Below are 26,395 nucleotides of genomic sequence, written 5' to 3' on the forward strand. Positions count from 1 at the left end.
GAAATTAATGGGAAAAAAATGGACGCTCTGTACTAATCTTGCTGCAACGACATATTATTCAGTTAAAAAAACAAAACAAAACGGAAACTACCTAGAAATGAACAATAAGGCAACCAACTGACCACGCGTTTACGTCAACGCGTGCACAGGTGAGTACAATTTAGCGGTGATGAGGTTCCTTCACGATTGTTTGGAGAACGACGGTGTCGACAGGAGTCGCCCTGTCTGCGCACTTTCAGGAGGAGAAAACCTCTACGACGCCCATTATGGAGGAGCCAGAGCAGCAACAGGTCCGTTGGTTTGGTTTACCTTTATTAGTGCTGTTTTTTAAATAATTATTTAAAGAAAACGGATGAGTTCCGAGCCCTCTCTCACGGGCAGGTACAGCGTGGCCACGCCAGTGGCCCTTAATAATGATCGAGTCATGTTTGAAATGAAGGGTGTTCTGCAATGGAAATACATTTGATGCACTCATGCTTCAACTACTGGACAGGAATTGCTGCTTCATTGGAACGAACATTAAGACTTTTCGTGCTGTGTGACTGACACACTTCACAAATCACAAATGGGTTTGTCTTTCTTGACTATATGTAAAACAAAAATGGTGATCTTAAATCTGCAAAACTGCCATATTAGACAGCAGCAATAAGAATGTTGCGGCACGTCATGAGAAAAACTACAGTGCTATCAGGAAAACATTGGAGAGAAATGTCCTCAGACCCCAGAGAAGGAGCCACCACTTCAGTGGCCGGAGAACGGAGCAGAGTGGAGCGATGGAGAGGAGGAGATGAACACGGACAGTGAGCTTCTGCAGGCCATGGCTGAGGAAGACGAGGACATCAACATCTACAACGAAGAGACGTTTGGGATGGGTAAGTGGCTGGATCGACTGGCACGCACTCTTTAGGTAATTGCATCATGTGTCTGTGTACGAAGGTGGCCATTTTTGTAGACAACATTTTCATGTTTACAGATGTCACTGGAACTACTGAAGAGCCTAGCGACAGCCTTCTTCAGTTTGGAGAACCTCCTCCTTTGACATCTCCCCCGCCGTCCTTTCTGGAAGAGGAGCGACCCGCACTGATCCAGAGCACCCCATCGCCACCCAAACAGAGGGTGCAGTATTTTTCCCGGCCTCCTGTGGCCCAGAGGGGCCGAGGTAGGATCAGGAGAAGTGGCCTGGACCGGGGCCAGATGTTTGAGGATCCAGCTGTAGTGAGGATGGTGGAGGGCCCACCGAGCCTGAAGGTGACTAAACAAAACTGAATGCAGTTTATCCACATGGGTCCTCATGCTCATTCATTTTCAGAGTCTCGACAGTGCCATTGTGGATTATGGAAACACTATGTACCGCAGTGCTGTTGACGATGACAACGCAAGTGGCTCTCCTTTGTTCTCTCTTTACCCTCTTGTGTTCTCTCGTTACTAAGACTCTCACACTTCCCTGTAGTGGACACCATCCTACAGGAAGAGCAGGAAAATATCAGGATCAATTCTTCAGGTTCCGACCATGAAAGCTCATGTTTAATGTTCCACTGTGAGGTCCGTTTTTAAAAATCTGCTTCTCAGGACAGCGCCATCGTTTGTGTGATCGACGGCCATAGAGGCAGGGGGCAGCATCGCACCAACTTCTTGGACATGCACTACCCTGCAGTCTCCTCCTACAGTGGCCGGAGAGGGGATCCGAGAGGACTCTACTCCCGGAGACTGTTTGGTCAAAGAGACCCCACTCAGGTGAAAGCGTCAATGCCTAGCTTTGAGCCAAGTCAAGTTTGTATTTTTCCCATATTGACACATTGTTGCAAGCTATTAAATGGGCCCTATTGTATTTTTTTCCTTTGGTAATCAAATCTTTCATACTAATAACAGTAGCTTTGCATGAAAGTAAGAAATTAAAGGTTTGTATTTACAATGTTATATCTAGTTTAAGGTTGTCTCACTCAATATGAGCCATGCTTGTGACTCCGGTTTCAACTGATCAAAAATATTGATTACAGAAGTGTTTAAATTGGCAGTCTTGTTTTTCAGCGTCACAATCTTCTCTTCCTCCCTTAGGTCATATGTTTGTCTTGTTGTGGACAACATGAAGGGCACCGTTTTATTCATTAAAAAAACGTGTTAATGTGTCATTGAAAGCCATTCCAAACTGTGTTAATGTGTGATAGAAAGCATCTTCACAAACTGTAACATTTTGGGTCTGAGTCACATTTGCTGTTTTTAAAACTAAATGACTAGGAAATGGATGAACATCATTCATGTTGAGGTGCCATTTAATCTTAACACTGTGGACAACACTTCAACATGGAGAAGTATAGTAGGGCACCTTTAAAAATGTCAACTTGCTTGAAAGTGCAGGTTTCTTTTATTGCAACTGATTTCACTTTCCCAGCAGGTGAACTCAGCGTTGCTAGCTCAGTCTCCACTCTTCTCACGCCACCGCTTACCTCAACAGCAGCATTATCATCAGGTTTTCCTCATTTTTAAGTAAAAGTTGCTTCTCTCATGAATGGATTTCAATGTTTTTTTTTTGTTGTTTTTTTTCAATGTTAGAATGGAGGCTTTCTGTTTCCTACAAACCGGCCTTGTCCCTCAACTCCTCGATCCTTCCCTCCCAAAATGATGCAACTTCGCTTTGGTGCCAACTCGCCGAGGCCGACCCACTATAACAGTCCACATTCAAATCCAGTGCAGCGATTCAGGTGTGTGATGACATCACCGGTCTTTTCCTGAAGTTTGATTGTCACTGCACTTTCTCAAGAAACTGTAAATCAAATGTCTGGGGAAAAGAAAAACTAATTTGTGATGTGGCTTGAACACTAGCAAAGCGCTACAGAAATGTGTGCACTTTCTAGGGCTGTGTATTGACAGGTATCTTGCGATACAATTAGTTGCCCGATACAGGAGTGGTGATACGATACATTGCAGTACCATTATAGAGGCATCATCTAAAGGGGGGAATCAAATAATGCCGTGAAATATTTTCATCATTAAAACGGGTTTATTGTTATGACGTCAGTCCAGTTCGACTTTCAGTTAAATTTGGCAGTCCTACAGAGGAACGAATCGCTCCCTTTATAAAAAAAAGACTTCAGTGTACAGAAAGAAAATGCTAGTATTAAACATGTCACGAATGCAGCAGCATATCAAAGTTTCTATGTATTAAATCTTGATATAGCCCGCTTAAACACGATACGATCAAGTATTGCGATATCTCAGCAAAAATATCAATTGCACAATCAAGTATCGCGAGTGCATTGATGTACACCCTAGTACTTTCCTTCCAAACTAACCCATGTTTGGATTTGCTCCACAGCAGGTGAGTCAGTCAACTGTCATGTTGCCTGCAACTTACCACTTGCTGATGTTGAGATTTCAGGTCTAGTTTTACTACCCACAAGCCAGTGCCTTTTTTATTCTGCTTTCTCCTTATTCTATTTATGTTAGTGGTAAGAACCTAATGGTACGACAGATACTGAGCTGTTGTCAGTGCAATGGACTTCTCCGAGTCAAGAGTTGCACAGATGTTGAGTAAACACTGGTTCTGTGAATATTGTAATGGTTGTTTATGATGGCTTTATCTAAGTAACATCTGAGTAGATTTGATGGCGTCTGTGTTGTGTTTGCAGATACCCAGGTCCAGTCACACAACTTCACCCACAACACAAGCGCTTACTCAGCCAAAAACAGAGCTTCTTCCAAAGGTGTGTGAGACGTCAACGACATACAGGCCTGGTTTGATGTTTGAGATGTTTCAATGATTCGTCTGCTTAACAGAAAATCTGAGGTTTGGGATCCTTACTGCAATCTGATGACTGCAAAGGAAAAGGAATGGATCACTCGACTCCAGATGATTCAGCTGCAGAGTGAGAATCCCTATCTGGAGGACTACTACTACCAGGTTTGTTAAGGAAGGACATGCGGTTGAGTTCTGGCTGCCATCTTTCTGACTGTGCCTGAACGTGCACCTGTTGTAGGAATACTACAGACGTATGGAAGTGAAGATAGCTGAGGAGGAACTGGGTGTTCGGGGCAAGAGGGAACCTCCAAAGCTCACTACACCGTACATCACCAAAACTGACTCCTACACCCCAGGTTGTGCTTGAAACCTCACCAACAAGTCACTTTTTCAAATGCACCCTTCCCCCTGTTAATGCTAGCAACAGAAATGAGAGAAATTTATTTATTATTTTTGTCTTCAGTTGTCCACATCGAAGGCTCTCTGGGTCAAGTCGCAGTGTCCACGTGTTACTCCCCTCGCCGGGCCATTGGTGCAGTTCATGCCGTTCAAGCTCACAGTCCCGTTGAGGTAAAAACTGGTCGGAAAGTACAATTGTACATACAGAAAAATACAGAATTGCCTTTATTTATACAAGCTGGATTGTGCAATTTAGGATCAAAAGGATACCAGACAGCAGCGGTTGGACGTCCTCAGCAAAATAGAAAAGGTATTTTGGCTTTTTTTTTTTAATGATTCTTTGAGGAAAAGCATATTGATATCAAAACCATTTAAGAGAAGACTATTAATCTCATAAGGGAGAAATTCACTGTCACGGGAGCTCTTAGAACATAAGTGGTAAACTAGGGGCTCCTGACTGGTTTGACTTTGGCAGGTCATCAACCCTAAATGTTAAACTGCGGTCTGCACTCACTTCCTACCGTTGGTTCACCTTGCTTGGACTAACAGTCGGACCTGCCAGCCATTTTTGTGTCATTGATGCTCACAGAAGTGTTCCTTCCAAAATTATTAGACTTCAGAATGATACTTTTTTGTTTGGTTAGGAGTAGGGTTCGCACCTTTCTGGATGCTGCTTCTATAGTGTGTTCAGAAATAACCAAATTTAAACAAGAATATGCCAAAAAAAATGTCTACACATGGAAAGGACATGGATGTGACTGATAACTGTTCAATGAAAGCAGACGCAAGTATGAAAACGGAATATTATGGAACCCTAACAGGCCAATTGCGATGAGGGATGAGGTTGACAATCATTAGCTTTCAGATTTGTTTTCGATGTACTGACTTTTCGATGTACTTGACGCTTGGCACCATAAGTCGAGCTCTAAGTTGGACACTCAAGTCTGCTCCTCAACTGTCAACAAGTGACACCTTAGGAGTGAGGATGTGATGTTGTGTAATATAACTGTATCATCATCTGCACATCCTTGAGGTCAGGTTCCTTCTCTACTACACCCGAAGTTTATTTTCACCAAAATGTGATAATTTGAAAGTCATCGTGGACAGGGCAGTATTTGTTTTGCTTCTTTATGTTCAAGGTTCGGTCGTGCAAACATATTTTGCGTTCTGTGTACTCGGGCAGAAAGACATTCTGTCAGTTCTTCATTTCAGTCTGCAAATAATTATCTCGAGAGTATCAACTTGCTGCTGCTGCCGTGTGAGAGATAACACACATTTGCATTTATTGAGCGTAGAATGGATGCATCCAATAATGTGGCCAGTGAGGATAGAAATGGTTTCCTTCTTAGGTGAGCAAGTTCTATATGTTGTCCTGGTGCTGTCATGTTGCAGTTGTTCATGGTGCTGTTGGAGGTTGAGGAAACGGAGAGGGTGAAGACAACCGTGCTGTCTGAAGTAGAAGAGAGAAGATTAAAAGAGAAGACGCAGAGGAAAGTGGAGGGCATCTACTCACAGATGCAACACTATGATCCCCTGTAAGTTGACATGCCACTTGTACGTTGAGTCATTTGCAGTTCTTCACCTTTTAATCTCATGATGAATAGAGATTCGGGAGGGGAGTTCCTTCCTTTCCTGTTGGTGTCCAAAGGCAAAAAACTCATCGCCAGGCTGTTTCCATTCCTGAAACCTGCATCGGCTCAAAGAATTTTGCGAATTGTGACGTTGAACCTGCCGTTGCTGATGAGTAGTGACGCAGATGAGGTACATGGGTTCCTTTGTTGGTCTCTGTTTTGGACTCTCAGAAGATCAGTGACTGTTCAGCTACTTCAGTTGCCTGTCTTCTCAGGCTCTTCCTGTGCTGTACCCTCCACTACGGAATGTGATTGGCTCCCTGTCATTCAGTCAGCTGATCAAGGTCCTTAAAGATCTGACTTCAAATGAAAACTATGAGAGCCTCTCACTGGCATGTCAGAACAAGGTCTGAATTGAGATCCCCTTGACTGCAAGATCATCATGATGTTCCTGAATCCTTGACTCCTCTTCCAGTTTGGGTTGTCTCTGCTCTACGCCCTCTTGTCCCAAGGAGAGAAGCTGTTGTCCTCAGGTGTTCCTCTGGAGCCAAGCATCGGGGACTTTGAGTCCTGGTGAGAGTCCACGCTCTAAATGTGCTGGCTGGTTTCCTCTAAAACCTATCTGTTGTTCTAGGACTGACACGATATTCCAGGTGGCCGGGCAACTGTCTCGGTGTTCGCTAGTGGAGCCGCTGCTGTTGCCGTCCAACCTGCTCACTCTCTTCTGCCGATACCTGGACAAGCGCACAGTCCATCAGCTGAAGAGCAACATGGAGTAAGTGGCGTCAGATTCCCGAATCTTAAAGCCCAGTTAGTGGCATGACTGCATTTCTGTCTCTAGGTCTGCAACAGGATATCTGGCCCTGCCGTCTTAATTTGGATGGTGGTATGAGACGTTTGGCTGATCGAGTTCTCATTGGTGCAAGAGTTATTGTAGCAACTCTGCTCATGAACTTTGTAAAATACATTTTTATTTTTTTCCTCATCCCTCCTCCCCTCACGTTTTGCACCTCCCAAGTACTGTTTCCCTTTTTATTTGGGTTTCTCTGGTCTCCATGCTGGGTTCACCAAACTCCGGTTCATCCCGAAGGAAGCAACCGTTGCTCTGCGTTGGTTGGATTGTGGAATTTTTGAACAATAGCTTGCATGTGCACGTTCATCAATTTTCAAGTCACTCCATGAGTTTGAGGGACGTTGTTTACCAGGGGAAAACATTTGTCGTTGTACAGCTGAGGCAGTATATTTTTGTCATAACTATATTAGGATGGTACGGCTCATGCATTTCTTTTTTTTTCTTTTTCTTTTCTCCTTGTGAAACACTCGACGTGTGTATAGATTTGTAGCGATGCTTGTATTGATGTAATCTTCCATCTTAAATGTTTTCAGTTGTATAGGAATTTTATTTATTGTATTTGTCTGGAAACAGGAATAATTTAAAATTGCACCCTTGTAGAGCACTTGCAATATAAATAAAAAAAATTGCTCAGTATTTTGTTTTTCCAAATTCATCGGTGCCATACAGAGCTGTTTCCCAGACCTTCCTGGAGTGATGAGAGGACTACTCTGTGCTGGGACAGCAGAGTGTGACATTCCTGAAGAGGAAATGCAAGCAAAGTTGGAGGTAGTGCTACAGGAAGCGGGACACTTGGATGTCATGCAGAAAATAACGGCCCTTTCTGCTCCTTGTCTGATTTTATGTAAGAAAGTTGGGTCAGAACCCAGAAGGCTGCTTTTGTGGAACGTGCTTCGCGCCGCGATGGCGATTCCCGACATCAATCTAGATGTGACAGAGGGTCTTTGGCTGGGTGTGTGAGAGCGGCTCCTTCCAAAGCAAGTTTGTGCTACTTTTACGTTCAGTCTGGTTGGAATTCAAAGGTTGGTTGTACTGTTTAACTTCTTGTTTGTGGCAAACCCCTCTGCATGAAACACTATTGCAATCCTTACACCCATGGCTGCAAAAGCAATTGCTTTGCTTGAGAAAATGAGTCCAAACTTGGGAATGGCGGAATGAGGAATGCATCCACCTGTGGATGCAGACAATGGGTACATACAAGTAGCACGGTCACAAGTGGACGTCTTCAACTGTCTTCTGAGAGATTCAGTTCATGGTTTTGGTAAACCTAATTCAGAATACAGCGGTGGTTTGGATTAGACTCTGGCCCAGGTTCTTCATTGTGACAAGTGGTGGTGTGTCATCTGCTTCCCTTGTTTATTTTTCTAAGTCCCTGCCAGCAAGTCTGACCATTTCTACAGCCCTGCTCTGTATTTATCTGCTAGTTTTTCTTGGCAGCAACCAAACCAAGCTCTCTGCCAACATCTCAAACATGTCTGGCTGGAATACACATCACTGGCATGTCGAGGAAAAACACACACTTACTGTCCCTGATTCATTGCCAACTTGATGCTACATTCAGCCCAAACGTACTTCAACTGTTTGAAAAGGCGAATCATTCACTTCAACCACAGCAACTGCATAATATCCTTTGTCGCAGCTAATATTTGATACAGCTTAGCCAGGTCTGTGTATTTGTTGAAGCTAAGCTCCTAGGCTGCTAGCTTTATAATCTTAAGCAGGTTTTAAATAAGTGAATAAATAATGCCCAGTCAATGTTGTGCAAACATGTGGTGAGCAGCAGAAGATGTTGAGAAAGTTGCTGCAGCCAAGTATGTGAGAGGTCTGAGTGAGATGGAGGTGAACTGTCAACCTCTCCTTGACCCCCTAAGAAGAGGATTTGGCCTTTAGGTGAGGAATCTAAGTTAAGGGTGAGATATATTTCCCCCTTTTTTTTCTTGGTAGTAAAACAGGCAGCACTCGTGTCTCCATGGAAACAAAAACTTTGGGTAAATGCTTCTGGTGAGCATAGATCTCACTGGTTACCTTTAGTCCAAAACATCACATCAATTTTCTAGCTCTCTTGTTATCGAAGACTAATCATCTTAAGATTAAAAGGTTTTTGGTTGAAATATGTCTTGCAGGAAAACTAGTATTTCAGATTTCTTTGACAATTTCAAACTCTTGGTTCCATGTTATAACAATCTAGTATGTTTCCCGTTTTATATATGTTATATATGTTTTTATTGAGGCACAGAAGCATTATTGTTCAAAACCAGGACAAGTCAATATAAAGCCAAAAATATTGATATAAGTGTCATAACATAAGGTCTTCAAGCCTTTAAGTCAACTGGATGGAGGGCCAAACAGTGGTTTGAGGATGATTTAGAAGCAGAAGACTTCTATTGAAATCAGTATTGTAATGGTTAGAAATAATTCTAATTCTCAGATTCAACGCAAAAACTAAGACGCATCAAAATCAATGTTTTGGGTATAAACACATTTGAAACCGACCAATCTCAGAATAATTTTAAAATGTCATTTATATTTGATATAGAACATTCATGTTTCCCCCCAACACGACTTGCCGAACCAATTCCAAACACCTACCATACTGAGTGTCACCATCTGTCCAGATTTTATTTGTATATTTTGTTTTGTTTTGACTGCCATTGCCTTCACGAACTAATAGAAACTACTCTGTCTTCCTGAGTTCATAAGTCACTGTCCATCATGGCTCCCAGCCTTTGCTTCACAAGTGTCAATGTACTTTAAAAAGTCAATTAGTGTGTTGGCTCCTTGTCTCATTTAGTGTCTCCAGTGTTTAAAGAGAGGGGTTTCATAAGATGGTGAGAGGAGGGGCGCCTCTGGCCAGAGGGTATATTACACCCCGTCACTCAGGGGACCGTTCCCACACCAGAGCATCGGCCGCACTCCTTCCAGAGCAGACTTCCTTCTTCCGAGTCCAGCATGCCGGGACAGATAGTGTTTCGCAGTGCAGTGCTCCTCTGGCTGGTGCAGACGACTCTGTCCCTGGGTGAGTGATGCATATGGACCACTCATGTATCTTTTTGCTGATGTTTCTCCATCCATCTCTTCAACATTGCTTCTCAAAAAATGTGTTGTGACCATGGGAGGCCTGTATTCAAGCTCATTTTAATGAACCTATGAAGGGGGGATATTTTTAAATTTGAAATGATTTACTTTTGATTATTCAATGTTTGTATTTGTCACTCACTTGTCTTTAAGTGTGGATTGATTGGAGCAATGAAGTCATATATATATATATATATATATATATATATATATATATATATATTTTATCTGATGAAATAAAATTTGCTGAAAGTGAAAGAGAAAATTTTAATTCAAATAAACAAAGTTATTTTCTTGTGATTCAGCCAGGGTTTATCATAAGAGGTGAAATCAATACACAAAGTAAAAATATCCTTTTTCTTTTAACCATTAACAACTGAGTTGACATTGAATCACATGGACACATATTTAACAATTGCGTGTTTATGTCTTCCGCGCATTCAAAGCATGTAACGGCGCTGGGTAACTTCCTGCGTCTCCTGATGAAAGGCAGAGACGATCGATGTCCAGCAGATGCTCTGGCTTGCTCGTAAAATTTCAGATGATCGTGTTAACCTGGAATCTAAGCAACACTCCATGAGTTGTCAGGAGTGTCCGACCTTCTGCAGAGTTTTCGTGTGATGATGTGAAGCGGCTGCATGACCACTTGTCATCTGACCTGCAGTCAGGCCAGGAGAAATCAAAGGAAGCTCAACTTGAGTGGCAGCAGGCGTCTAAATGTAACATCCCAGCGCAAGGAAGGAGCAGAGTACTTTTACTGCTCGAGCACAGTCACTCCATTGACTTCACGACCAGACCCAGTCTAAGGACTTACCGAAAACTGGTCGCCCAACTGAAAGCTGACCACAGTGTTTCTTGATTCTACAGCTCATTTTCACCCAGAAAAACAAAGTCCCACGCTCAAAATTACCTATGTATTTCACAAAAACAATTATTGAGAGATGATTCTCTCCCATGTCTATCGTTGTGAATGCCTTTTTCCCACTGCAAGATAGAATTTCAACGCTTATAAACATGTTAACATGATATTTTCTAATGCATCTTCTCTGCGGAAGGTTATGGAGCAACATCTGGAATGGCCAATGGACAAGTCCCACAGCATAATGGTATATGCATCTCCGTCGAAGCAATTAGAAAAATAATAATAATAATAATAATTCTCTCTCTAATTTACTTGCATTCGTGTCTCTCAGGTTATGGAGCAACAGCTGGCTTGAATAACGGAGGTGTCAAAGGTGCACAGCCTCAACAATTCCTTTAAACCAATTGCCTAGTAAACACAAGCATCGCCTGCACTAATTGTTTCTGAAGAATGTAGTGTTTGCTTTTTTATTTTGCTTTATGTTCCAGTGCACTGACGGTAAATGTAATGAGTGTGGAAGAATTCTCATGAATAATTCATAAATGTGTCCCAAACTCTTCTTTTTAGCTTGACAGATATTTCCCTAAATTACCTGCCTATAGTACCTACCCTGAGAGTGTATTTTATGTACAATAACTGACTATAATTTAATAATAAAATGATTCATTTCCTGCGGTCAAGGTTATGGAGCTTCATCAGGAGTATCTAATGGACAGTTGCCACAAAATAATGGTGAGTTGCTCACTTTTGATGTTGACAAAATTGCAGCACGTGGCAAGTTCACTGAAAACAACTGAATTCTTTTTTAGGAAAACCACAGAACGGAGGGGGTATTGGGAGGATGCTGATGCCATCAAAAGGTAAATCATACATCACTTGATAATGGCATATTTTTTGACGAATGGTGTTCCCTCTCAAAGGTGTGGGTCAGTCTCTGGGTGCTCAACATGGATACGGCGGCTACCCTAACAAGGCTGCAGGTAAGGTGCTGATAACACCTTCAGAAATAGATCCTTATTTTATTTAAGTATTTGTATGATTTATGTGCCATGAGTCGACACGTCTTGTCTTTAAGGACATTCTACAGTGAATCACTTGTTAGTATTGAGCTCTAGCTCAAAGACCAAAAGTGGCAAAAAAAAGGCCAAAGAAATGGCATTGCAGCTCTGAATAATTCCTAAATAATTTTTGCATTAAAGCTAATTATTTTGTAAACAGATTTCAGGTACCATGCTGTAAGCAACTAACTGCTGTCTAACTATGCTGACAAATACGAGAAAGTATTGTGGTTAGCTTATAAGGGGCAGGTGGAGGTTAAATCGCAAGCAAGAGCAAGAGGCTTCAGCGGGGGATGACATCACAGACTGGGCGTCTGTTGAGAGACATTGTGTGCAAACAGATTCAAACAAACCAAATGACTTCTAAAACACCACAGTAGGAGATGATCAAATCCTATCTGGAAACGCTGTTGTCAATATCAGGCTTGGTGTGACATCACTCTGAGGGAGGTGGTATGATTGTTTTGAAGTTAGAACGGTGCTGGACTTTAGTCTTTTGTGTGTGTCGCTAATTGAGTCATTAAAGCAAATGAGTGTGTGACTGCCGTCTGACCCCTTATGATGAGTTGAAGACGCAGCGAGCTGTGTTCTTGTGTTTCATTTTTGGACCTGTAAAGTAATGGTCCAAAATCTATCTCATGATCATGATTTATTTAGCGTTCCACCATTGAAATATCAGAAAATATTCTATAATACATGTCAGTTAAAAATGGTTTGAAAATGTGAGCAAATTCATATTGAATAAATGTGACTTTTCTTTCATTGTTTTAGGCTACGGCGCTACATCAGGAGTTGCTAATGGACTGCAGCCTAATGGTATTTCCATTTTATTATTTTCATTTGCTCGATTTGTTGCATGCCCTCTGAATGCCACCTACTGAAACCATCTGGCATTCATTCCTTCAAGGTTATGGAGCACTTGGTGGTGTAAACAATGGAAGAATAAAAGGTGAGTTTTTAATAAAGAAAAAGCTAATCTGAACATATATAGAATGTTTAGCATTCATATTTGTGAATTCTCTACTAAGGCTACGGAGGAGCCGGTGCTATGAACAAAGGACAAGGAAGAAAACCACAAGGTAAGATATGGAATGGGTTTGGTAGTGGTGCACTGCAAGGTGCTCCGTTTGATCCCACTTTATTGCTTATCAAACCTAAGGAAATTGACCCGTGTGTCAAAATAAATTACATCCAAAATCAGCCTGTGCCTTCACAAACTGACATATTCAAGCGTTCACCTTTTCCCATCAGGGAAAATGATTCTTCTAACTGGTTTTAACGGGCAACGTTCCATGAGCCCTGTTTTAGCCTCCCTGGTGTTCATGACATTTGGGAGCATCTTGATTTAAAACATGTTTAAAAACATTATATGCTGATGTCAGCGTATATGTATTTATACTTATGAGTATGTGATGCTTTTATTTTATTTTGATGCCTTTATTTTGTTCAACAACTGTAATTTTTTTTCTTCCTTCTTTCTTTCTTCGTTGAATTTCCCCACTATGGGACCAACAAAAGGCCATTCTAATCTAATGACCTTGCTTTCGCAGGATACGGGAGACAAGCAGGAACAACTAACGGACAACAAACTAAAGGCAATGGTACTTGGCACTTAGTCCTCAAAACATACACAAATAGTCTAACAACTCATAACTGTTTCAGGCTTTGGAGCGCAAGGTGGAGCACTTGGCGGACCAGCAACCAAAGGCAATGGTAGGCTGGTTTTGGAAGTGTATGCGTGTGATAGTAGTTTGTGTATGGTTTTGTCAAAACTCAGGTTTCCTCTCAGGTTATGGAGTCCCCACTGCTGCTTTAGGTGCCATTGGAAACAGAGGAAACAAAGGACAGATGAATAATGGTAACTATAATGCATTGAATTTCCCCACTGTGGGGCGAATAAAGGCCATCTAATCTAACCACCATACAATCTAAAATAAGTTACCAAATTGGTGTTTAAAGGGTCCTATTTTACATTTTTTCATCAATCAAAACATATTTTTTTAATGTTTGCACTTTTAAAGTTATATGAAGTTACATTTTACAAAATGGAAGCCTCCCTCAAAATACAAACATGGCAAATGTGCCATGCCTCTGAGTACGTTCTGTTTTCACCTGATCACAGATATATATCACAGAAACAAAACTGTCTCAAATCACATCAACTCCCTGATGATACTCTGATTTGAGGAGCACTGTTACTGTGTGGAGATGTTCTATTATTATTAGATCCAAAGTGTATTCAGTGGTACAAGGCAAAATCCTGCGTTTGTGTAAGTGACATCTTTAAAGAAAACAATAATGCTGTGACCATGGTTTTCGGGTCACAAGCTTTGTGATGGAAGTTCTAATAATTGAAAACAGGAGGAAAAGGTACTGGCGAAATGGAGGGTATTGTGTCAGTTTGTTATTTTTACAGCAAATTTGTCAGAGATGGAGGAACAGAAATTCTTTACACTTATATGTTACATGATACTCTTAAAGCATGGTAAAGCATACCAGGGCTCCTTAAAACTGTTGACTGTAAATCTTTGTATGTGGTTGAAAACTCTTCATTCAAACTCAAAACCCTTCATCTCTTTCTAAAATGCTGTTCCAGGCTTTGGTACCAGAACTGGAATTCTGGGAGGGAATGGAGCTAAACCCAATGGTAAGTCAAATTAGATGAGTCATTACATTACGACCCCCGGCCAAAAATGGTTCACGGTGATAAGGCATCATTGCTGGCTGTGCCTCATGTCAGATACCTACATGCCCTGACCTAGTGAACATAAAGAGGAGGGAGCTAGAATGTCCACCACAGTGTTTCTTTCTTACACCACTGTTTTAGCTCTGACTCCTCGTGAGGAACTGTTTCACTTCTAAGTGGGGGTCACCTCACGTGGTTGGTGTATGCATCGTGAGATGACTATGTTTTATTACCTCTGCCAAGGGAGTTGTGTTTTCAATGGTGTTGGGTTGACGGAAATTTGAAATGAAATTAATCAGGAAAAAGAATCAGGAAATGATTCTTTTACATTAGGAGATAGGGGCATTTCAGTATTTGTGCCAGAGTGACATTTGGATCAAATACAGTTTGGTTTGCACTCTCTTGATTGATTTTCCTGACTGCTGCTGTTGTTTCACAGGTCAAAAGTCGTCTGCATCTGGAGTCAATGGAGCACAACCCAATGGTATAAAATAAGAATCTGAATCTGCAGGATTGTTATTTTCCAAAGCAATACTTTGACTCATTATATTTTCCAGGAGCCGGAGGTAAATCGATGAAAGGATATGGAAATCCGTCATATGGAGCAGGTAATTTACGTTGCCATGTCAAATGTTTGCCTCACAAGTTGTTCACACCGTCACATTTTATGGAATCTGATGTGGGTTTTTCATTATAGGTGCAGGATTGGGCATGGGGGCCTCCAGAGGGATGGGAGTTCCTCAGCTTGCCAGCAACCAAGGGAAAGGTACGTGCTTACAAAACACTACTGTCGTCGTTTGCACTTTAGTCATCCTCTGACTTGTCTCTGTAGCTTTTGGTGGCAATGGTTATGGTGCGCGACCCATGGCAGGTGAGAACACAACTGTTGTAGCTGAACATTTTATATATATATATATAATTTTGATTAACTACTTTTTGTGTTGAACATCAGGTTACAATGGGGGCACTGGCTTTGGTTTGGGTCCTCAAGCTGGTAACGGAGGAATGAAGGGGCCAAAACAAGGTGAAACTGTCAGCATTGTACATGTTGGATGTTAATCATATTTATTTGGTTTGGCTCATTTTTTATGTGCAGGTTACCAAGCTGCTGCTGGTGCATCCAATGGACAGAGTGCGAATGGTAAGGGCAAGTTGAATGGACCTCTAAATCAATGTTTGGAGGTTTACATGCAATTCCAACACAGTGATAACTCTTTTTGATATTGCCAGGATTTGGATTTGCTGCTGCCAGTAGGCCCACAAAACCAAGTAACCATCAGCCACACCTTGCACTTCACATCTCAGCATGTCTATATATAGTAGATCATTGAGATTTACACACTAAAAACAGAGAATTATATATTGGTAATCAGGTATTTCTGATTCATTTAGTGTTCGGAAATATGCCAAATGGGTACGGAGGGAAACCGACAGGTAAGATAAAAAAGTAAATATATTGAAGAGGATTCCTGTAAATAAAAAAAAAAATGTTTTACAGGGTACAATGCCGCAAGAGGAGGTACAGCGAGACCTGTTCACTTCAAGACATGGAGTTCATTCAAATACAATGCTGATCTATTTGTCTGAGTTGCAGCTTATGGAGCTGGAGCTTTGCCTACTGGATATGGACCTAAACCCAACGGTACACACATATATGGTGTTTCAGTCTTATCTGAGAGAGAAGGTTTCTGATACATGTCCTGTTTCATCTCAGGTTATGGAGCCAAGCCCTATGGTAACAATATATCCCCTCATATTTGCCCATAAATGTGGTCAGTCATTATTTGCAGCTGCACATTTGTTGTGATTCTCCTCTGCAGGCCAGGGAGGCAAATACGGTGCTGCTCTTGGTGGAGTTGGAGGTAAACCCAATGGTATGTTTCATATATTTAATCCCACTCTTGGGTTTGTGAAGCAGTTAGAAATTCAATTGCATCCCAAAACGTCTCTGTTCGCAGGTTACAGCGGAGCGAATAGAGGTATGCAGACCCAAGTCACAAAAGGGGCTGGCGCCGTGTCTCCTGGTGAAGGTTCCAAAACTCTTGGCGCTGGTAAGTCAGTCACTTTATCACAAATCATGTCAAATCTGTCAAACCTAACTAGCTTATATTTCAAAAACCCCAGGGTTTGGAGGAATGCCACAGGGCCAGGGTACCAATGGTGCTGATATGTACAACGGTAAGGGCTTCAAGGGTGGAGTTCAGTCTCCACAACAACCCAGTTTTGCCACAGTGCAAGGTGCAGCTCAACAAGGATTCCCTCAAGGTTTGTGTCCACAGTCTTTTCTCCCCCCTCAACAAAAACATGATTTTTTCTTCTGATGTGTGTGAAGGAAAAGGCTACCAACAGCCACAGCTCATCCCTCAAGCAACTGCAGCACCCGCAGCGATGTTTCCCACTGGACCCACGCCTCAACCAGCCCTGACTGCTTTACAAGGAATGGGTCTGAAAGAAAGCACATCAGGACCAGTGGTGCCATATGTTGACCCTGCATCAGAGCCTGTGACCCATCCTCAAGGCAAGTACTTTGACCAGTAAGAGAGGGTTGATTGATTCCAGACCATCCTCGTATCTAGTTAAGTTGCAGTTGGTTTTAGGTTTTAGGTTTTTAGTTTTCATATCAGCAGCTGCTTTCTGATGCTATAAACTACATTTATGAGTTTACATTTACATTTCTAGTGTCTGAGTTGTAGTGCCATTAAATGCTGTGCCGTTCCATTAAAGCAGAGATAGTTTTCATATGATAACGAATAGCTGGGTCTAGATGTAACTGAACCCCTTGAACCATGTCTTGAGTAGCAGTCCAGGCAGTGCATGGCTTAGTAGCCATGAACGTGTCCTAACCTACTCCTCTGATCTGGTTGCTCATGAGGTTCTCCTAAAATGATAACTCAAAGATAATGGCACAGTGCAACTTCGGCCGGTGTTGGACCTGGATTGAAGTACATTGTGATGCCGTGAACTATTAAGTGATCTGCCATTTTCAGTTCCCTGGGACACAGCAGTTGCAGCTTTGTAGGCTGAGACAATCACATCAACCAGCTTGCGACCATCACACTTGTAAATGAATTTGTCATCACAGAAATATGTTTTCACGACACATCGTATAGCGGCTTCTGTATCTTATGAATGTTATTATGTCAATTCTCAGCAAATGAAGTCCAGCAACCCAAATTATTTTTTATTGTAGGAGCACTATAGGGTTGTTATTGGTGACTATAGTGAGGCAGATTTAGTTACAGTCAAAATGTGAAGCGCTGCATTAGTGTAGTAGTCGATATTGAGCCAAGACCATGTTGAGACCGGAGCAAGAGGCAATGCAGCAATGAGGAGGGCCAGACCAAACTGAATACAGAAGACAGAAGCACAAGTCCATCAGTCATATAGAGTCACCCACTTATTTCTTACTGCAAAAGAAAGTGTAGTTGTTTTTTCCAAAATTAGTCAAGAACTAAAACGCTTTTATTGGAATAAACCGACAAACAAAGTTGTTTGTATTTAGTTTGATCTGAGCCCCAGTCTTGGTCCTGCCCCTCATTGGTCTTGACTACACTACTGTGCATTTTTGGCAACAAATTTTAGGTCATGACAGAAGGAATGATGGTAATGAAGCACAGTGACCACCTTTGTATGTCGACTATCGTTAGAAACATCTGTTGGACAATTGATGAGTCAGCATGTTATTATTTTGAGATTGAATTGCAGGTGGTTGACCTCCAACCCAGAGGTTGAGAATGTACCTTAACCTTGAAGACAAGGCAACAGACGAATACACAATAACCTCATTACTTGTTGTCACCCTCACCCCGCTTGACCGACCCAATCTCTGAGATGTGATTGACAATCTTCTCAGGCAGGATTGCTTCATGAACCTTTGAAAAATCCCATTCCCATAATAAAACGTATGACCTCCAGGTTTTTTGACTGGGGATGCAGTTCCTGAGCAAAATGGTACAGAGGGTGATGAACTTTTAGGGGTGGGAAGCAACATTGACGTCCCAGAAAGTACCTCTGTGGTTCAGACCAAAGGGGATCCTGAAACGGTACCGGAAGAGACCACCACAGTGCCCAAGGGTACAAAGGAGGAGTCGAACCCTGCGGCAGGACCTCAGATGCCGGGGGTCAAAGGTGGCTCCTCAGGGACAGCTGGGGTTGCTGGTAAACTGAAATTTTGAGTCGGGTTTGTTAACATTACTAGTGCATGGGTTGATGTTATCTCACCAGTGTGTGTCAAACTAGTGCTGGATGATCAGTACAGTCTGTGCTGCATGACAACTGTACTGTAACCTTGAATGTTTTCTGAGGCTGTCTTTTAATACTTCAGTAAAAAATCACGCTCTGTTTTTTTTAAGTAGAACATCAATCTTTTTACTCAGGAGTTGAATAAGAAGAGACTGAAAAGGCTTTCACAGTTCCAGTGGTTCAGCGGTATAATTTTAACAATCTGAGCGCTGGAGAAAAGGTGTTTTTTTTAATGCTGTTGTTGTCATGTTTGTTTTTCTGTCTGGTCTTATGTGTCTTTGTTCTGTGCATGGGGTGGACATTAACCTTTCAAATATCCATAAGTAGCAGCATGCTCTAACACAATGCTCTTCTGTTTGACATTCAGGTCATGGAAAAGGATCTGGGATGACGAAGGGACAGGGAGTCAATCCTGGTGAGCACGTTTCTCTTACCCCACTGTAACTGTCCTATCATCCAGTGTCACTGCCAGTCTGGTGAGTCTTACATCCGTGTTAACTTGATTCTTTTCCAGACTGCGGACCATCAGGAATTCCTAATGGACAGTGGATGAAAATACCACGTCCAGGTGAGATTCAAAAATGGACTTCAGACGGAGGTTGTCAGGATGGCAAACGTGCTGATCTCTACTCCTGTCATTTCAGCTCACAATGGGGCTGCGGGGGCACCAATGGGTGCAAATACCAAAGGTGCTTCATATTTGGTTTCATTTCAATTTTGCTGTCTGCTTTTGAATGCAAAACTAGGACATCATAATATATGTTCCATCCATGTGAATGTGTGTGGCTGGCAACCTGTGAGTCCTGTCCTTCCCGTGACATAGTAGATAATTGTCTGCTGCCCCCCCCACAGGCTTCGGAGCAGGAACTGGTGCACCAAATGTATTTGGGGCTAAATCTAATGGTAATTTTCTCTAGCCTTGCAGTGTTTTGTTGTTTCTGAACCAAACTAACACTGCATGTATGGAGCGTGACATGTGAGTGACACAGGGGCTGTGGTTCACTTGAATGTGAGCCTCAATAATGACATGTATATATGTTATATGCAAGTACGACAGCATGACGTTTTGAGCGAAAATAATAGAAGACTAAAGCATTTCTTATTTAAAGGAAACGGTGCTGGAGGATATCCTGGACTTAACAATGGATATGGAGCAGGTAGAGTTCAGTCTTTTCTATGTCAAATGTTGCTCATATCGACTTTACAAGAGCAATTGTTGTTGTTTGATCTCAGGTCTCGGATATCCCTACGGTGGAAAACCTAACCAGCCAAGTAGGTGACACCTTCCTTATGTGTCACTCACTCGCCTACTGTATGCGATGGAACCAGCACTTTGACACAGTGTTTTCACCATTTTTGATCTCAGCTTTTGGACAAGGAATCTATCCTGGCGCTGGATATGGAAACCCTTATGGAGGTAGATTGTCTCTGTTTAAAATCTGAATTATGAACCGGAAAACAGAAAATGAAAATGAATTGAAAATGAAAAGGACGAATCATGAATGCTCTTTTGGGGGAAAGCAAAGGTGTTGCTGGGTCAACCAAGAGGCTTAATGTTTCCACTGTGTGTTGGCTCAAGCCAGTGGCCTCATCCCTCTTTGTCATGCCTGAAGCACCTGTTAAGGGAGGTGTCCAGGAGGTCCCTGCTCTCTGCTTGCTTTTTCGGTTTGCATTGGTTTCTTGCAATTATTAAGTCAAATATGAGCGAAAGACAAACCAAGTTGAAATGTTAAGTTCAGATTTTAATGGTCCACATGTCATGTAAGTGGTAGCACACAAGTACATCCCTGGTTGATTTGAATAGTATTCGCGGTCTGACTTGATCTTTCTTTTTAAGGGAACGCTGGAATGGGTGAACCAGTGAAGTCAAAATCTGGTAGGTTCTCTCATCTGTAAGGCATCATATTTACCCCAAGCTGAGGTTTCTTTTGGGTTCACAGGCTTCGGCAATGGCTACGGGGTGCAACCTGATTATGCAAGTAAGTGACATTAGACTTTGGAGGGCAATTTTTAGATCTATTCTAAATTATAATATTGATTTTACTTTCAGGTCTGGGCCCAAATACACCTTCAGCGAATGGGAAATCAGGTAGGATGCACATGGAGCCATTTACTTTATGACCACCCTCTGTATACAACTGAGCTCCTCCTGCGGCTGCAGACCTTGCTGTTTGCAGTGAGCTCAGCTCAGTACAAGCTAAGAGCCAGTGTTGTGTATCAGTGAGCCCTGTTGTATGTAGGTTCACCACTGCTCCATCCTGTGATGGGTACACACTATTGCAAACGTCAAGATCAGCCGCTTCAAATGAGAACTGGGGGGCCCTCTATTAGGAATAAAGATTAGAAAGATTATTAATGTCACAAGGATGCACCAAAAAGACTGGACTTGTTGGTAACCCAGGTTGGCTGTGTCATCTTTCCTAAAGGTTTCAATAAAATGGAATGATCTCACAAGACGCACATCTATTTCTTTACTATTGTTACAGGAATGGGGCAGTTTGGACCAGGTGGGATGTCTGGCAACAAGTATGGAGGTCAGTTGAAGTTTTCCCAAACGGATTTGTTGGAACTGAAAACACAACACAACACATCAATTAAGTAATGAATTCAATCAATGCCTCTGTTGAAAGCCGTTTGATATTTTTTCAGGGATGGGTCTAACAGGAAAAGGTCAAGCATCGAACGGCAAATACGGTGAGTGGTGGTAAGCTACGCGTGGCACCCTTTCTTAAAGGTACTGACAGTTCCTCAAAGAAATGAACACTTAAATTGTGTTTGCCTTTTACATGAGAATGTATTTAAAAATAAATGACTTTTCAATGGCTGAAAACAACAAGATAAAACGTCATAGAGAACACAGATTACATTAAAACTCCACTCTAGTTTTCAAAGGTGTGAGACCAAGTGTTTCTGGTTCATATTTACTCAGGTATCGGAGGGTTGCAGTTCGGCGGTGCAGCTCCAACAGGAAACAACTTAGCAGCAAAGAGCGGTAAGTCTAACTAAGCAGTAATTTAGGGATGAAATCTGTCTTTAACTTTCGTGACATCAGTGGCATAATTCTTTTGTTATTATTCACGTACAGTTTTTTGATTGCTCACTTTTTGCACATGTTATTTGAACTGCGAAAGAATTCCATCATTATTCTGACAATATTCACATTCAGGTGATGGTGCCGGAGCATTCAATCCAGCTCATGGAGCCAAATCATCTGGAAAATATGGTGAGCTCAGACATTTATATGGACTAATAAATGAATGAATATACTCATAAATGCTTAACTTTTGTCAGGTGGTGCAAGCATGGGAGGAAGCCCTGCTATGGGCCAATACAATCAGTGTGAGTTGTTGGTTCTCTTCTCTCCACTAGCTTTTCTGTCTGAACACTGAATCCACTTCCATTTATGATCATGCCTATTATTTATAGGGTTTGGTGGTTTTCCTAATGGTGGCCAACTTCTTGGTCTTGGCAGTGAGGTCAACAGACCAGGCAAATATGGTGAGTAAACTCTTCTCTTTTAGTCGAATGTTTTTACCCTCAACTCTCTTTTCACCTCCTGCACAGGTTATGGTCAACTGCCTGCCGAAGCCCAGGGTGCTGCTCAGCTTCCTCAAGGCAAATATGGTAAAAAACAATAAATAAATAAAGACCTCTTAGAGAAGCACCTTTTGTGCTAACAGTGTAATTGATTTGTTTAAAAGCAATACCAAAGCGATAAGAATTCAGTTTATGCATGTCATTGTTTGCAGGTGCTGCTCAGGGTGGGTCACAGTTCCAGTCAGAGTCTGTTGGATTCATACAACAAGGAAAATCTTCAAGCAGTTATGGTGAGAATCTGCAAATGAGAGGAATATTGACAAAATAATCACCTCAACGGTCTCTGTGAAGCAGGTGCTGAGGCCCCTTATGTTTCTCAGTCTCAGGGGTTCGATGGTGCAAAGTCACGGGGGAAATATGGTTCGTAGTGTGGCTAGTGTCTTGAGACGGACTCTGGAATGGAATGTTACATTTCTGTCTGTGCTGTTGTGTTGACTGCAGGAGCCGTTCCATCGCTGGCCTCTGCAGTAGAGGCTGACGGGACGTTGGCCAGACAATACGGTAACTAGCTCTGGTGTCTGGTATCAAGTACAATGGTTGTGATGTGCACTTATCATTTCCAGAGGATGCAGGATATATGAATGGAAAAATGCAGCCAGACGGTAAACATTTGAAAAAAGCTACTATCAGCTGGGCATATTAAATTTCGGATTAACTTAGACAATATTCTTTACTTAAACTTTCAGCCGCTGCATTCCCAGCAGCTCCAACCCCCAGCACTCTCTACTCCCACCCATCTGCTGCGTCCTATCTGCCCGCGGAGTCGGCCTTCACGCCTGACGTGGTCCCTGGGGCCGGAGCTGTGGACCTGGCTGACCTGTCACGCACACTGGGCACCGCCACGGCTGCAGAAACCCTGAGTGCAGCCCAGGACTCCGAACAGCCGGACGATCAGCAGGAGCTGCCGCGCCAGATTCACATTCAGCAGCACCTCAAACTGCATTTCCATCCACAAGGTTTGCCGAGACATGTTTTAACATTTCTGGAGCATTGTCTTTTCTGGAACCCCAGCTCCTCCAAGTAGGGTGGCCATAAGCAACATCTGAATCGTAGGGTCACACAAAAGTTACACGTGACCTTTACGTTTTTTTTATTGATTTATTTTCTCCTCCTTATTCCCCTAATGGTGTCACTGGGGCTTACCCTGAGTAGACAGGAAAGTAGAGCGGTGAAATCATTACACAAAGGAAGGTCCTTCCTTGCAAATTCACCCTATGGAATTGCTGCTCCCTGGAACTTTTTTGGTGAAGCTCATTGTTATGATGTCAGGTTGCAATTCATTGATCAAACATAGCCCTGTTAGAAATACAGGAGTGATGGTGAGAGCATAAATTCAATGCAATATTGCTCATTTTCCATTGTGATGTCATGGATCCAGGTGTGTTACGCTAAAGACAGAGAGCACTAAAACACATCACTCGACTGAAACTTTCTCTTCTCTTCAGGAGCCAAAGATGAAAAGTATGACTTGAACAGCTTTTTGGGGAACAGTGGCTATCAGGGTGAGTATAGACAGACTCTGCCGCTCGTGTCAGTGCACAACATCTCAACCTGGTCTCTCCACAGGTTAAACCTAAGGACCGGAACACACCCTAATCTCTGCCACTGCGTCACACTGACTGTTGAGTTCCTCACCCTAAGATCAGTGTTTTGTTCCAGCTTTCAACCATGTTGAGTTGATCTACATCCGTGTAATATATCTTACCATGACCCTGCGTGACCTGCACTTGTACAAGGAGAGAAATGATTGTTGTATTCAGCAGTATGATGTTACTTGGTCTAATTTATTCATCACGGGAAATGTTTATTTCTACTTGCTGCAAACACCTGTGTGTTATTGTACAGTATTTGATTAAACTCATCAAGGAACCAACTTGGGGGAATTGAGACGTATTCATTTCTAAAAGAGGTAAATCACCGAGTGGAGAACTGTTGCGAGCCAATGTGTGTCAAGATTATCAATGCTACACGCTAAGTTCTAAGTAGTTATGGGCTATTATAAGAAGCCGCAGCGCGCACATGGCTTTTTGTGAGGATTACCTCAGCTTTATCCCAGGGAATAAGAGGCCTCGGCTGATTGGTCGTCTGAAAGCATGCCACTTGGCCAGCTCAACAGGTCACTCTGCTGGAGCCGTACCTGTCCATTAATGTGCCGCAAGGAGCGGTACTTACAGTCGCGATCATGGTCGTGTTCATCGCTTGGAATGTAAAGAGTTGAGCGTGTTTGAAGAGCCAGGATGCTTCATAAAGGTCCCAGGCTGCTGGATTTTGCCAAAACTCCACGGCATCTTCAGTTTAACAAGTATGTCCTGACGGGTTACCGGCCAGTGTCTACAGCCCAGGAGTGTCTCAGGAGCCTCTTCTATGTGCACAATGAGCTTGGCAACATCTACACTCATGGTGAGTGCACGCATTCACTCTGACTGCTGCCTTGCTTTGATGAGAATGAAGCAGGTACCCTTCTGCCATAAACAGGAAGCCGCAGAGAAAGAAAGAAGACTCTCACTTATGGATTGTTACTAGCTTACCTGTGAGGGTGTAATGAGGATATGGGGTATTAACTGTAATCTGCGAATCCCTGCCCTGGAAATATCCTCACTGTGAACTTGGGCTGCCAAAGAGAGCCACAAAAAAAACCAAATCTTAAGTAAGTCTCATGAAAATAACACTAAGCAACTGGTCGAAGGTTGTGACTGATGTCGAGGCCTCTGCAGTGTGTCATGGCACCGTTATCAAGACTGTGTTTGACAATGAATCACAGTGAACTAACAACTAGTTGGTGTTCCCTCACACTTCTGTGAGATTATTTCACATCAATGGCGTCAAACCATCTCTGGCAAGGTTGCAACAAAAAAGCTCTTAGAGATTCAACTTTATTTTGATCATTTGGGTGTAAAAAATTTAAATGTGATTCATTACGATTCATAATTTTTTTCTTTCCATTTGAACAGAAAAATACATCGTCCCTTTGCAGGGCTTGATGGGCGTTGCATTAAAAAGGAATTCATGCATATGATTAAAATAAGGGTTGTGGGTTAGTAATATGTGTTAATGTGTTCTGAGCCTTGTATGCTTTAATGCAAATACACATGGCAGATGCGCTGTCTCTCCTCCAACCGCCCAGGAGTCCCCTTCTTCCTGTTTCTGGTGCTGTTGCCCTTCAGTATCCCGTGGATGGAGGTGGACTGCGTCTGGATCTGCGTGGTCCACTACTTGGCCTGTCTCAGTCCCACAATAGGTTCGGTGGTCTACCATGTCTTCATGAACCACATTGGAGGGGAGCACGTGTACGACACCCTGCTGTCCCTGGACATGTTTGGGGTCTGCCTTGTCAACACTCTGGGTAGGACTATGAGCTTTTCCAGTAGATTAAATCATGCAGTGAACATACGTCAAGCTCAGTGATTCATTATAGACTGAGCTTGTAAATACTGATCTACCCAGTCAGGGGGTCACTTCCAATGCCACTCCATTTCCAATCCTTTAATGAATCCCTTCATTCAGATGTTGCATGACTTCATCATCTGTCACCAGGTGCCCTGCCCATCATCCATATCACCCTCCGCTGTTACCCGACTCTGCAGCAGGCCTCTCTGCTGGTCTACATCCTCCTGTCAGTCTACGGCATCTACTGCGCCACCACAGCCCGCACCAACATCCTGCGCCTGAGAGCGTTCGTGTGGCAGGCCCTCTTCCGCTTCAGCCTCTTCCTGTTCCGCGTCTACGGCAGCGGCGTGGGCAGCCCCAACTCTCTGCGCCTCTTCATCATCATGGACTCCCTGGCGGTGTTGGGAGGACTGGTCAACATCATCCAGATCCCGGAGCGCTTCAGCCCAGGACTGTTCGACAACTGGGGCAACAGTCACCAGATCATGCACATCATGGTCATCTGCTCCATCATCTACCTGCATTGGGGCACACTGGAAGACTTGGCCTGGATCAAGACCTTCCAGTGTCCCACCGAGTGAGTGAGATTGTAGAACCGGAGCCCAGAAGGTATTGAGATTCCACACCAAAGTTTTTTTTAAATGCACTTTAGTCCTAGTGACTGCTGACAAGACTGGATTGACTGTTTAATACTTGCCAAAACTACATGAATTAAATATCCTGCCTACTTGACATGAAGACATTGGAATGCAGTAGTTGGGATTCCAGTACCCATAAGTAGAATGTAATAAATTATATTTTTTATACCTAATAACGCTCTGCTCCTCTTTTGTTCTCTGGCGGAGATGACCTCCAACCAACACGGTGACACAGGGCAGAGAGCCTCTCCCACTCTGACACAATAATGTGGCAAAAAAAGACAAAAGACA

General features: G+C 42.7%; 3 protein-coding genes across 11 annotated transcripts; all 3 read left to right on the plus strand.

Moving 5' to 3' along the window:
• Nucleotides 1-3: 3 nt before the first annotated feature.
• patl2 (PAT1 homolog 2) lies at nt 4-7,195 on the plus strand. Of its 2 annotated transcripts, none has more exons than XM_053865884.1 (20): nt 4-149; nt 240-290; nt 719-872; nt 974-1,248; nt 1,310-1,375; nt 1,451-1,501; nt 1,570-1,734; nt 2,390-2,467; nt 2,551-2,699; nt 3,627-3,701; nt 3,775-3,898; nt 3,975-4,092; nt 4,200-4,306; nt 4,392-4,445; nt 5,528-5,670; nt 5,740-5,896; nt 5,982-6,113; nt 6,182-6,279; nt 6,341-6,481; nt 6,548-7,195. In XM_053865884.1, the coding sequence occupies exons 2-20, from the start codon at nt 267-269 to the stop codon at nt 6,579-6,581; spliced, it is 2,145 nt and encodes a 714-aa protein (XP_053721859.1). In that variant the 5' UTR covers nt 4-149; nt 240-266; the 3' UTR covers nt 6,582-7,195. The 2 variants fall into 2 exon arrangements, with proteins under 2 accessions (XP_053721859.1, XP_053721860.1); XM_053865885.1 differs by having other exon boundaries at nt 2,393-2,467.
• A 4,115-nt stretch (nt 7,196-11,310) lies between these two features.
• On the plus strand, nt 11,311-23,943 carry cmn (calymmin). Of its 6 annotated transcripts, XM_053865354.1 has the most exons (48): nt 11,311-11,356; nt 11,417-11,476; nt 12,326-12,370; nt 12,462-12,503; nt 12,583-12,633; nt 13,105-13,155; nt 13,217-13,267; nt 13,344-13,412; nt 14,151-14,201; nt 14,680-14,724; nt 14,798-14,848; nt 14,938-15,006; nt 15,073-15,111; nt 15,193-15,264; nt 15,337-15,381; nt 15,471-15,509; nt 15,633-15,674; nt 15,739-15,759; nt 15,835-15,882; nt 15,955-15,975; nt 16,061-16,114; nt 16,199-16,291; nt 16,365-16,505; nt 16,573-16,758; nt 18,850-18,897; nt 18,997-19,050; nt 19,127-19,171; nt 19,335-19,385; nt 19,592-19,639; nt 19,716-19,754; nt 19,849-19,899; nt 20,320-20,358; nt 20,423-20,461; nt 20,533-20,571; nt 20,969-21,016; nt 21,132-21,176; nt 21,412-21,474; nt 21,649-21,705; nt 21,774-21,821; nt 21,909-21,980; nt 22,047-22,106; nt 22,232-22,309; nt 22,371-22,439; nt 22,521-22,580; nt 22,643-22,681; nt 22,766-23,035; nt 23,525-23,581; nt 23,646-23,943. In XM_053865354.1, exons 1-48 carry the CDS (start codon nt 11,338-11,340, stop codon nt 23,648-23,650), a joined length of 2,829 nt encoding a protein of 942 aa, XP_053721329.1. In that variant the 5' UTR covers nt 11,311-11,337; the 3' UTR covers nt 23,651-23,943. The 6 variants fall into 6 exon arrangements, with proteins under 6 accessions (XP_053721329.1, XP_053721328.1, XP_053721330.1 ...); XM_053865353.1 differs by lacking the exons at nt 11,311-11,356; nt 11,417-11,476 and adding an exon at nt 12,110-12,252; XM_053865355.1 differs by lacking the exons at nt 11,311-11,356; nt 11,417-11,476 and adding an exon at nt 12,110-12,252 and having other exon boundaries at nt 22,374-22,439.
• A 252-nt stretch (nt 23,944-24,195) lies between these two features.
• LOC128758844 (progestin and adipoQ receptor family member 4-like) lies at nt 24,196-26,395 on the plus strand. 3 transcript variants are annotated; one of them, XM_053865241.1, is made up of 3 exons: nt 24,200-24,479; nt 25,204-25,422; nt 25,614-26,383. In XM_053865241.1, the coding sequence occupies exons 1-3, from the start codon at nt 24,317-24,319 to the stop codon at nt 26,045-26,047; spliced, it is 816 nt and encodes a 271-aa protein (XP_053721216.1). In that variant the 5' UTR covers nt 24,200-24,316; the 3' UTR covers nt 26,048-26,383. The 3 variants fall into 3 exon arrangements, with proteins under 3 accessions (XP_053721218.1, XP_053721216.1, XP_053721217.1); XM_053865242.1 differs by having other exon boundaries at nt 24,368-24,479; nt 25,176-25,422; nt 25,614-26,390; XM_053865243.1 differs by lacking the exon at nt 25,204-25,422 and having other exon boundaries at nt 24,196-24,479; nt 25,614-26,395.

This window comes from Synchiropus splendidus, chromosome 5 (genome assembly GCF_027744825.2).
Source record: "Synchiropus splendidus isolate RoL2022-P1 chromosome 5, RoL_Sspl_1.0, whole genome shotgun sequence".
Taxonomy (NCBI): domain Eukaryota; kingdom Metazoa; phylum Chordata; class Actinopteri; order Syngnathiformes; family Callionymidae; genus Synchiropus; species Synchiropus splendidus.

Bases quoted from the DNA above. Each gene is read 5' to 3' on its own strand.
- patl2 (XM_053865884.1), top strand. From the start codon at position 267: ATGGAGGAGCCAGAGCAGCAACAG. The intron at 6,114-6,181 runs GTCTGAATTGAG...CTCCTCTTCCAG, and splicing joins CACTGGCATGTCAGAACAAG to TTTGGGTTGTCTCTGCTCTA. The intron at 6,280-6,340 runs GTGAGAGTCCAC...CTGTTGTTCTAG, and splicing joins ATCGGGGACTTTGAGTCCTG to GACTGACACGATATTCCAGG.
- cmn (XM_053865354.1), top strand. The intron at 12,371-12,461 runs GTATTTCCATTT...CATTCCTTCAAG, and splicing joins TAATGGACTGCAGCCTAATG to GTTATGGAGCACTTGGTGGT. The intron at 22,440-22,520 runs GTTCGTAGTGTG...TGTTGACTGCAG, and splicing joins AAAGTCACGGGGGAAATATG to GAGCCGTTCCATCGCTGGCC.
- LOC128758844 (XM_053865241.1), top strand. From the start codon at position 24,317: ATGCTTCATAAAGGTCCCAGGCTGCTGGATTTTGCCAAAACTCCACGG. The intron at 24,480-25,203 runs GTGAGTGCACGC...CCAACCGCCCAG, and splicing joins TGGCAACATCTACACTCATG to GAGTCCCCTTCTTCCTGTTT. The intron at 25,423-25,613 runs GTAGGACTATGA...ATCTGTCACCAG, and splicing joins CTGCCTTGTCAACACTCTGG to GTGCCCTGCCCATCATCCAT.